The sequence below is a fragment of the Nicotiana tabacum genome, chromosome 17 (assembly GCF_000715075.1).
Source record: "Nicotiana tabacum cultivar K326 chromosome 17, ASM71507v2, whole genome shotgun sequence".
Taxonomy (NCBI): domain Eukaryota; kingdom Viridiplantae; phylum Streptophyta; class Magnoliopsida; order Solanales; family Solanaceae; genus Nicotiana; species Nicotiana tabacum.
Genome location: NC_134096.1, coordinates 89713266 through 89725603, shown reverse-complemented (window position 1 = coordinate 89725603; position 12338 = coordinate 89713266). Strand labels below are relative to the sequence as shown.

At 35.7% G+C, this 12338-nt stretch overlaps 1 protein-coding gene across 1 annotated transcript; it reads right to left on the bottom strand.

The window, feature by feature from the left end:
* Window positions 1–398: 398 nt before the first annotated feature.
* Window positions 399–3531, bottom strand: LOC107805893 (protein LYK2-like). Its single transcript, XM_016629991.2, has 2 exons — window positions 2249–3531; window positions 399–1946 (listed from the first exon to the last, which is right to left on the bottom strand). Exons 1-2 carry the CDS (start codon window positions 2946–2948, stop codon window positions 640–642), a joined length of 2007 nt encoding a protein of 668 aa, XP_016485477.1. The 5' UTR covers window positions 2949–3531; the 3' UTR covers window positions 399–639.
* Window positions 3532–12338: the final 8807 nt, after the last annotated feature.

The following is a 12338-nucleotide window of genomic DNA, read 5'->3' as shown; positions in this document are numbered from 1 at the left end:
TTAATAATTTATACATATTCAATTGATTTTTTAAGACAAATACAGGGTTCGAACTAAAATTACTGGGTTCAGCCAAACCCGCTCGGAGCACTCTAGCTCCGCCCCCGGATGTCATATGATGTGTTCTATTCCTTTTTAGTGATGAGTGCCTGCAGTTTTACTCTACTTCGACTTGAGGAACCAATCAATTTTAATTATTCTTGCAAATGTCTCCTATTGGTATTTGAATCTTGTAAAAGTATTCTGTACTTTACTTTAGTGAAAGACTGTTTCTTCTTCAATCTGCTATATATGATCTGTGATATCCCTTTTGTTCTACCTTTTGGGTTGTCTTTTGAATCTAGGGAACGAACTTAAGGTCAGTCAAGAAAACAATTTTAATGAAAAGTCAAGACATATTTGGGAGATGAACTGAAAATTGATTGACAGCAGTAGCTACATAAGAAGATCACTATTGATCAAAAGTAGTTGCTGCATACGTACATATTTACAAGTTAATAATATGCGGCATAAAGTCTCCTCTTGTATTTTGCCGTAAGTGCAGAGGAGATCAAGATCTTAGGAGCCATAAAAACCTTACAAGTTAAACACCTGGAAACTTAATCACTTACAATTCACAAAAGCTTGCTATTTTGGTTATCACATGGTACTGGTGGCCGCAGCCTTGAACAAAGGTTTGCAAGAACTTTCGGAGGTTATGAGTTGCTCTTCCCCTTCCAGTAATTCTTCAACCAATCTTGACAACTTTTCCACAATCTCACCAGCATTTGGTCTTAACGAGGGCTCGTCCTCCACGCATGCTCTAGCCAGATTTGCCAATGTCACTGCTGCATCAAATAAATAATTCTCTCCTAATGCACTGTCTATCCATTCCCTTAACTCATCCGCGTTCTCTGACTCCAAAATGACCTTTATTTTATCAGACAGCCTAATTTCATCTTCTCCTCCTTTACCATTGCCACTGGTTATAGGTGTTTGGCCTGATAACACCTCCAGCAAAATCACCCCAAAAGCAAAGATATCAATGCTCGGGGTAAGGATTCCTCGTTCAAGATACTCTGGCGCCAAATAACCTATTGCAACATCATCTTCAACACATCGAGCCATGCCAAAATTACCAACTTTTGCCTTGAACTCTTCATCAAGAAAAATGTTCCTGCTCTTTATATTTCGATGGACATAAGCAGGATCCATGATATGGTGCATAAATTGCAAGGCGGTCGCTACATCTAGACAAATCCTTAGCCTCTGATTCCATGTCAAGAAACAATAGCACGAAGCAATGAATTGATTCTTCATTGCTCGACCACCATGAAGCCAGTCTTTTAACGAACCATTTACAGCATATTCAAACACCAAGAATGAATCAGGACTCTCTGATACGCATGTCCCTAAGTGCCTGATAATATTTGGATGATGATGAATTGCATCATTGAATAGCCCAAAATCTATTTTTGAGATATTGCAAGTCTCCATCTTTTTGATTGCCAAATTTTTTCCATTGATCCGGCCATGGAATACAGAATCCTCGATAAGATTGGAGGAATCAAAATCCTCTGTAGCCTTCTTTATCTCATCAATAGTGTAGGTCTCAACCAACAACTTATGTGGTGTGGCATCAATAATCTGACTGTCAAGTTCATTTTGAGACCCCTCGAATGAAACTTTCTTTTCGCTGGTAGTTCTCACACTTAAGCTTAACTTTTGTAGCTCCAAATCTGCTTCCTTACACAAATCTGCATCCCTCTTCCTCTTGTGCAGGATAAACAAGAAAACTGCTGCAAACGCTACCATTGACATAAAGGCAACCACAGCAACAGCAATATAAACTCCCATCATCCTCATTTTGGACTTTCTTTTATGTTTTTTAGTTGACGCAACGCTTGCTGCTGGATATCCCAAATCCGGCTGTTGTGAGTTTGTAAATGAGTTAAGTCTTGGTTTACCTGTTGACACATAATATAACTAACATAAACTGTATGCTCTCTCTCTAACAACTTAAAATTTTAAATGAGACGGTCATACTAATCAATTTGGTATCAGGGCAAGCAAGGAAACTTAGATTCAAATCTCACCACCACTCAAAAAGCAAAAAACATTTCAACATCTAAATCTCACCACCACCCAAAGAGCAAAAAAAAACATTTCTTCATGGATAAGGGCTAATATAATTAAATAAGTAACTAAAAATGTGATCTTTCTAATTATTTAAATTTTCAGATGAGATAGTCACACAATTCAACGTTACCTTCGAGTGGAATCAGAAGAGTTGAAGCTGGTGATAGGCTTTCAGGTCTAAAACTACCTCCTTCTAATCTGTGATTGGTAGCAATTATTCTTTCAGCACTAGTATTGAAGCCAATTGCTAAGGCTGCAATTGTATCGCCTTGCTTCACTGGATAAGAGACCAAAAGTTTTGTTTGCGGACTAATTTCTTCTGGAGAAAGACAAGCACATCTCAGTGGAATTGACAGCAGAAGTTTCTCAGACAGATCAAAAGGAGTAATATTTGGATTTTTCTCCTTAATAGCTTTGCAAGTCGTTAAACCTTCTAAAGATTGAGCAATGCTATAAAAGCTCTCTCCTTTAATTGTTGTTTTTGTCAATTCAGCTTCAAAGAATCCGCCAACGCATTTACAATCTAATGGAATTAATAAAGGCTGGTCAATTGTAAGAAATTCTGTATCAGCAGAAAAGCCATTTGCTTCACCTAGAACGTATCGATTGATACCCAAATAAGAACTCAGATTGAAAAGAGACGAGTAAAATGAATTGGTGCGAAGAATTGCGAATGTCCCGCATTGCAGTGGCTGCAAATTACGTTCACATCGATAGCCAGAAGCAGCTGGAGATTTCGAGTCGCAGCTTAATAAGTCCTCTAGTCCAATAGCAGAAACTGTCACAAATAAGAAGAAAACCAAAGAACAGAACTGAAAATCGAGTGTCATAGTAATGAATTAAGTGAAGGACCAGTCAACTCCACGTGGTTTGCTTAGTAGAATAAAAAGGTGGTTTTTGTAGGAGGGCAAAGGAGATGAATATATTTTGGATCTGTAAAAATCGGCGTATGAAAAGGTAGAATTTCTTGGACAAGAGTCTTGGTTGCTGCAATTCTTTTAGTATATTTTGAGTCTAACTGTGGACTAGTGCAGTTTTCTGGGCAACTCTATTAATTCTAAGATTTTAAATGGCTAACGGTCATGATTAACCCCTCAACCATCTCAACGAATTCCTTTTGGTTTTCTAAAATTGCATTGTTTGTTTGTGGTCATAGAAGCTCATACATGCACTTGAAAAAGGACATATCTTTCCTAGGAAGAATGAGCAACAACAAATGAATATACATGCATTGGGGAGAGTAGAGTACATATATTATGTGTTAATACGAGGATGCGAAATGGGCATAACCAATGAAAATCTGCCAGAAGTGCCTAGAAAACCAAGTTACGAGTTTAAAAATTGGCTAGTGGGTTGGTCTCAGAGACCCCTCGTACGGCTAAATATGTTTAGTTATAGGAGAAGAGAGGGGATAGAGAGAGAGGATGAGAGGCAGCTCTTAAGGGAGATGGAATTTCTATATTGAACATAGCAATGTGCTCACTTGGGAACATTTTTATATGAGGAAATAAGAAGAGTTAATCACACTTTACAGGTAGACACAACTCTTTCGGCCTGACAGTCTATGTTGTTCGGACTCTCTAAAAATATTGTCGGTTGCGTGTTGAATCCTTCAAAAATAATGTATTTTTTGAGGATCCATTCAGAGGTTGATCCAGCCTATTGGCTATGGGTTCGACCGAACCCAGTAGCTTTGGTCCAAACTTTATATTTGTCTTAAGAAATTCATTGAATATGAACAAATTATTAAGTTATAACCTAGTAACTTAAAAGAACTTGAATCATGAACCCATAAGCTTCAAATCCTGACTCCCTCTGAATCCAACACGACTGCGATAACATTTTATAAAGTCCATGCAACATAGTTGCAAGTAAAGATATAAACTATACATGCTGAATGGATGGGGAAATGTTATTTCCTCTTAATGATGTAAATTAGTATGTGCTGCGAATATTTGGTGAAAGTTGGAAAAAGAGAAAAGTTTTTAAAATTGAAGTTGAAAAGAAACAATACTCTTCAAACGAGTTAATTAGTTATTATTTCACCAGTATTTCAGATACTAAAGTTCGATTCTACAAATAGGACTTTTAATACATTTGGTTGGTCGGTCAAAAATAATTACGATCCCTAGCCAAATATACGAATAATATATACTAGTTACGTATAAAATATATATATTATATATTAATATACAAAAAATATATATATTGTGATTATTATTTTTTACGGCGGCTATACCGATAGATTTCCTTTACCAACAAGGCAACAAACAAGGCAACAGATATAAGTGAAGGCATAGCCGAACCCCAGTATATTCGGGGAAAAGCTACTAACTTTGTGCACGGTTGATGATTTTTAATTCCTTAATTCAATCAACAAACATTTAGCAAGACATAACGAATTTCATCAGGCAAACCACAATATTAACTCTCTTAATATTCACCATTAAGCGTTACACACAGAGTATATCCTAATCATATATATGACTACCATATGCAAAAGCATAAAGTACCTCCATTATCACACACCAAGTGTTCGACATATTTCCATGCGCAAATTAAATCGAAATGATGTTTTAAAAAAGAAAGATGTTTCACAAAGAATTAACTTGTGATGGTCTCTTGTCTTGGTTCATGACTTGGGGGAGGATAAGAGATCCGTACAATGGACAAGCAATATATGCCAATAAGAAGTTGCATTGACGAGACCTTCCTTGCTTGCTAAAGCTGAGGCATTTATAGGACGCTTCAAGTTGAAAGATAGATGACTCGAAATTCCATCTACACCTGGGTCCTAGCTACAAGCTATATAGCCGGACGCGAATGTAGCTAATAGACTTTGTTTTTAACTGGACTCACTAACTTTAATGCATATATATATATATATATATCATAATTTGAATAAATATTGGAATACATATTTTGAACTTATAATTTTAAATGTCCAATAAGTTCGACGGTAAAAATATAAAAATTGAACCTATTAAGTTAAAATGATGAATCTTCCTCGGTATAAAGCCTACATTTGACATGGACTATTTCTGAGATTAAAAGAGTTTAATTTTTACCATGTTCGTTAAGTTGTTTTTTCATTTACAAAATCATCTTTCATTGACGATTCTCTTTTTTTTTTTGGGTTGCTGTGGGGATATGGAGCAAAAAGAAAGAAAAGCACGTGAGACCACGTGCCCAGCACCGTTCAGCAGCCTCCATAGATAAACAAAGAAATGAAAGAGGGATACAGAGGTGAAAGTTACGAGAGCTGTCCGATTTCTGAGGCCAAAAGAAAGATTTCTTTTGTCGATAAACCACATGAGCTATAGAAATATAAGTTGGAATTTGTAAAAACGCTTTACTTCGCCATTATAAATCTTATTCTCCTTTAGTATTTACACTAATCTAATAAATACATACTATATTCTTTTGCATACACTTTTTTGTGCGGACATATGTACTCGCATCACTATATCATTAGTTAATAATTAATACCAACAATTCGAGTCAAACCGAGAAAAAAAAATCCGATTATGGTTTGGTTTGATTTGGTTTGAAAAAAAAATCCGACCATATTTAGTTTGGTTTGATTTTAACTAAAAAAAGTCAAACAGAAACCAAATCAATCCGACATTATATGTATGGAAGCTTTAAATGTATTTAATACATAAAAATATTTATTGTAGTTTATAAATATTTCTTAAATTAAGTTTTTTTATAGTTTTATCTTTTAACGTATTATTTCAAGTTTGAGCTTATAATTTTTGGATGCTCCAATAAGTTTTATAGTTCATAAATATTAGTAACTCAAATAAATCCTAAACCAAAATCAAATCAATACTAATGCTAATAAAAGATATTCAATTCAATTGTACTATGAATAAAAATAGTGTTGGATATCTATTTTTTAGTTTTTCCATGGTTTAGATAAAATGTATAACTTATTTTTTTAGTGGTTCGTCATGTAAATAATAGTACTTATTAGTCGTAATTTTAAATTATATTTGTTTTCATTATGACTTATTAATAATATTTATTCTATGCGATTTTATTATCTTTATCGTTGAATATTTTAGTACAATGCCATGACTCATCTCATATTTAAGTTATTTTATTGAAAAATACCTTATATAGTTCTGTCTTTCTAGGGTTAAAGACATATTTAGAATACAAATTTTACGTTTTGTGCTATGAAGACTTTATGAAAAAAATAAAAAAATCCGAAAATCGAGATTAAAAAATCTGACTTTTATTGGTTTGGTTTGGTATTTAGATTTAATAACTCGATACAATTGGTTTGGTTTGGTAATTAGAAAATTTGAACCAATCCGACCTATGTACACCCCTAATTAATACATATTCTCTCTGTTAGGATCGGGAATCCAGGTAGTGCGAAATTTAGCCAAACAACGGTATAATGACAATAACAAAGACAATGGAAGTTGATAATAAAGACAATTAAAGAATATAAAAATTTAATGTGGTTCGGTCAAGGTGACCTACGTCCACAAGCAGAGAGGAACAATTCCACTATACCAACAATAGTACAAAAGAGAATACAAAATTAGAGCAAATACTCTAATTAGTCTCAAATACCCCAAGAGAATAACCTCACAAGATCACTCCAAAGAAAGGGTTCACACAAGTGTTTTCCAACGCTCACTCTCTTACAAAATACTTTATAATGAAATAAAGGAGGAGAAAGAAAGACAAGAGTGAAAAGCTCTTGAATTGGTGCGTTTGCAAATGAGGAGAAGCTCCTCTATTTATAGCAAGAAATTCTTGGCCTAATAATGGATATTATGTCATGGCAAATGTCATGATCCACAAATTTTATTATAATGGATATTATGTCATGGCAAATGTCATGAAAATTTGGCCATATTACAAATCTTCACCTTGGCCTAATTTCGGCTTATATATAGTAAATTTGCTTCACCTTCTCCGCAAAAACCCCAATGGGCAAAATCATTCTTCTTAAATGCCAATCAAGTTCAAGCAAAGCTGAACTTGGACACTAGAAGAGGTTTTGTGAATATGTCAGCAGGATTGTCTCTAGTGTTGATCTTCTGAATAAAGACTTTTCCTTCAGCAATGGTTTCTCGGATGAAATGATACTTTATATCAATGTGCTTCGTCCGTATGGTAATTTTGGACTTAGGAGCGTGATCAAAACTTTATTTGGAAGTCCGTAGTGAAATTAGGCTTGAAATGGCTAAAATAGGAATTTAAGTTTGGAAGTTTGACCGGGGAGTTAACTTTTTGATATCGTGGTTGGAATCCAGTTTCGAAAATTTTCATAGTTCTGTTAGGTCATTTATGACTTGTCTGCCGAATTTGGTGAGAAACGGAGTTGATTTGATGTGATTCGGACTTCCGATTGTAAAAATATAAGTTTAAAAGTTTTCTTAGAAATTTCCTTTGATTTGGGGTCCGATTCATAGTTTTAGGTGTTATTTGGGCAATTTGATCGCGCGAGCAAGTTCGTATAATATTTTAGGACATGTTAGTATATTTGGTTAAGGTCCCGAGGGTCTCGGGTGAGTTTCGGATGGTTAACGGATCAAATTCGGACTTAGAAGAAATCTAGAATTTTTTTTGTCTTCTGGTGTAATCGCATCTGCGAGAAATTGGCCGCAGGTGCGACGCCGCAGATGCGGCTCATGTTGCGCAGGAGCGTGAGGAAGGGCGCAAGTGCGGGCAGGCGCGCAGGTGCGATGCAACTTTCCGCACCTGCGAAGGCGCATATGCGATCTAAGGCTCGCAAAAGTGATGGCAGCTGGGCTGAGCAATTTCCGCAGATGCGGAACCGCAGGTGCGAGAATTTTGTCCGCGGATGCGAAAGCACTGGGCAGTGTACAAAACAGAAGGGTCCGAGATATTGTCATTTTTGACATTTCCAAAAGCGGGTGAGGCGATTTTTGAGCGAGAAATCACGGAAAATCTTAAGGTAAGTCACATGTGATCATTGTTAGTCAATTATATTGGATTATTATTGAATATTTCGAATATATTACATGTTTTTGGGGTGAAATTAGAGGATTTGGGCCTAGGGATTTCAAAATGAGAATTTGAGATTTGGATCTCAAGTTGATGTCGGATTTTAGTAAAAATGGTATGGTTGGACTCGTGGTTGAATGGGCGTTCGTATTTGGTAACCTCCGCCGAATTTCGAGACGTCGGCCCCACAGGCCATTTTTGAGTTAATTTCGAATTTTATAGAAAAATATAGTATTTTCTTATGAAATTGATTTCTATAATTTATGTTGAGTGTATCGAATTAATTATGACTAGATACGAGTCGATCGGAATCGAAAAATCGAGAAAAAAGTATACTACGTGATTAAATTGGAGCAAGTCGAGGTAAGTGACTTGTCTAACCTTGTGTGGGGGAAATTTTTCCTAGGATTGGTATTAATTGTAATGTGATAAAAGTCGTGTACACGGGGTGACGAGTGTGTACACGGGCTAAATGTGAAAGATTATATTTTTTTAAAATTGTGTAGATCACTGTTGCATATTAATTAAATTATTAAATCTTGTTATATTATCCATCATTGATTTGATTTAAATACTTTAAATTTGCTTGACCTTTTTCCTGCTAATTGTTTTACCTGTTTAGTTGGAACATGGTTTCTTTTATTCTGTGCATTATTTGAAGGTTGATTTTCTTTAAAATAAATATTATTAATATGAAGTATTTAACATTTTTAAAATTGATATTGAAGTAACGTATTAAAGATTTTGAAATATTATTTTGCTGAATTATTTATTCCTGAATATTTTTGTAAGATTTTCGTAATCATTGTGATGGAGACGTGAGCTCTTTATTGTGAAAAAATATTATTGATGATTTATTTTGGCATGAGCCGTGAGCTCTTTATTGTGGAAAATATTATTGTTGAATTATTTTGGCAAGTTAAATTATTTGAGCACTTGAGGTGCAAATTGTGATGTATTGTGATATTGATACGCATGCGGTGGTATAAGGTCTGGGTATTGAAACGCATGCGGTGAGATAAGGATTGCTTGATACGCGTGGCTGGTAGGGGAACTACTAGAAGTCATGCGGTGTGATAAAGATGGCTAAAACGCGTGATGCTATTTCGGAAAAAATGATTATTTTTTTTTAAAAATAAATTGTGAAGGCTCCCACGGTGAGATACGGGAAATAAGATATTGTTAATTTATTTATGATTTGGGACTACGAGGCGGTACCTCGGGAGTGCCTTTATTGATATTGATTTATGGCCGCAGTTGCTTTTGATTATTTGTTGTGATTTTCTTAAAGTTGAAAGGAAATTCTGTTTTGATTCCACGAGATATTATTGCCATTATTTTGTGTAATTAAATAGTGATATGCTACTTGATTCATTTTCATTATCATTATATTTTATTATATTGTTAAACATTTTACCATGCAATTATTATTTTCTAGTAGGGCCTGACCTGACCTCGTCACTACTTTACCGAGGTTAAGCTTGGCACTTACTGGGTACCGATGTGGTGTACTCATACTACGCTTCTACATATCTTTTTGTGCAGATCCAGGTACACCTTATCAGACCAGGCATCAGTAAACTAGCTATACGAGGAGACTTCGAGGTATATCTGCCAGCGTCCGTAGACTCCGGAGTCCCCTTCTATCTTACTATATTGTCTTTCTTATTTGCTTTAGACTATGATGTATAAAGTCATAGAGAATAAATTCTTTGAAGCTTGTGACTTATTTCTACCGGATTTTGAGAGTTGAAATTAATTGAATGGTAGTTTATTTATTTCATATATTTATGATTATTCCGCATTGATAGGCTTACCTAGTCTTAGAGACTAGGTGCCATCACGACCTCCTACGGAGGAAATTTGGGGTCGTGACAACCACCTTGGTATAAACTGAGTTCCGCAAATAGACCCTTCAACCATAAAACTTCTTTGATTGCCTCGGTCACTGCCATATATTCTGCTTCGGTAGTAGATAAAGCTACTACATGTTATAATGTAGCTTTCCAACTAATATCGCAACCACCGATGCAAAATACATAGCCTGTCAGTGATCTTCTTTTGTCAAGATCACCTGCATAATCTGAGTCTACAAAACCAACCAAAGTGTTAGTATTTCTCCCAAACTCCAAATATGTGTTTGAAGTACCTCGCAAGTATGTGAGAATCCATTTCACAGCATGCCAATGTGCTTTATCAGGGCAAGCCATATACCGGCTTACCACGCTCACTGCTTGTGAAATGTCTGGATGTGTACAAACCATTGCATACATAATATTGCCGACTGTACTGGAATAAGGAACCTGTGCCATGTACCTCTCTTCTTCCTCTGACTGCGGAGACTGAGCAACTGATAACTTAAAATGAGCAGCAAGAGGGGTACTTACTGGTTTAGCATCTTTAATGCCAAACCTCTCCAAGACTTTCTCCAAGTACTTCTTCTGGGCCAGGAATAACTTTTTGGCTTTTCGATCTCTTTTGATCTCCATGCCAAGGATTTTCTTAGCTGCTCCCAAATTTTTTATCTCAAATTTACTTTTCAGCTGACTTTTCAAGTTGTGAATTTCTGTTAAATCTTTAGCAACAATGAGCATGTTATCAACATATAATAATAGGTACACAAATGAACCATCATTTAACTTTCAGAAGTAAACACAACTATCATACATGCTGCTCGAATAACTATGACCCAACATAAATGAATCAAACCTTTTATACCATTGTCTTGGAGACTGCTTTAATCTGTACAAGGATTTCTTCAACAAGCAAACATGATCTTCTTTTCCTTCAATTTCAAATCTTTCGGGTTGATGCATGTATATTTGTTCCTCAATTTCGCCATGTAAGAAAGTTGTCTTAATATCAAGTTGTTCTAATTCCAAATCACACGTGGCAACGAAGGCAAGCAAGACACGAATAGAGCTATGTTTAACAACATGTGAGAAAATATCATTAAAATCAACTCCTTGTACCTGACTATAGCACTTTGCAACTAATCGTGCCTTATACCTCGCATCTTCAACCCCTGGAATGCCATCATTTTTCTTGAAGACCCATTTGCAACCAACAATTCTTTTTCCTGATGGTGGCTTCACAAGAGACCAAGTACCATTCTTGTGGAGAGACTCAATTTCTTCATTCATTGTAATCAGCCACTTGGCTGAGTCAACACCAGAAACTGTTTCTGAATATTTTGATGGTTCTCCAATTTCTTCAGTTTCCTGTGTAACTGAAAAAGCAAATGCAACATAATCTCCAAACCTTAATGGTTGTTTACCTTCTCTTCTTGGTCTATGTTTGGCTATAGAATACTCCTCTTCTTCTGGTTCAACTTCAGGAGTCTCAACTTCAGGAATTTCAGCTTCTGTCTCAACTTCAGGAGTTGTCAACTGTATTTTGCTCCAAAGTTGATGAGCTTGGCTTAGAAGGAATGCCAATCTCAATCTCCACCTAGTTCTGTGTACTCTTTCCTTTATCTGTATTACAAGAACTAGAAGACTCTTTTCTGGAATGTAACATAGAGGATTCATCAAAGGTTACATCTCCACTAATTATAAATTTTGGTGCCATGAGATCAGGATACCATAGTCGATATCCTTTCACCCCAGATGCATACCCAAGAAAAATGCACTTTTTAGCCCTTGGCTCTAATTTTCCATCATATACATGCATGTATGAAGGGCAACCAAATATCTTTAAATCAGAATAATTAGCAGGAGTACCTGACCATATTTTCTCTGGAGTCTTAAAGTTCAAAGGTGCAGAAGGAGCTCGATTGACAATATAACAAGCTGTAGAGATAGCTCCTGCCCAAAAGGCATTTGTCAACCCACCATTTGAAATCATGCAACGAGCCCTTTCCAAAAGAGTTCTATTCATCCTTTCTGCCACACCATTTTGCTGAGGTGTCATTCTCACAATACGATATCGAGCAATTCCTTCATTCTTGCAATATTCGTTGAATTCATCATTAAAATATTCCAAGCCATTATCTGTTCTAAGCTGCTTAACCCGTTTTCATGTTTGCTTCTCAATCAAAACTTTCCATTGTTTGAAATTTAAGAAAACATCACTTTTATTTTTCTGGAAATAAACCCAAACTTTTCTTGAATAATCATCAATGAAAGTTAACATATACCTGGCACCAACTTTTGATGGGGTACGTGAAGGACCCCAAAGATCTGAATGAATGTAATCCAAAGTACCTTTTGTTCTATGAATCGCTA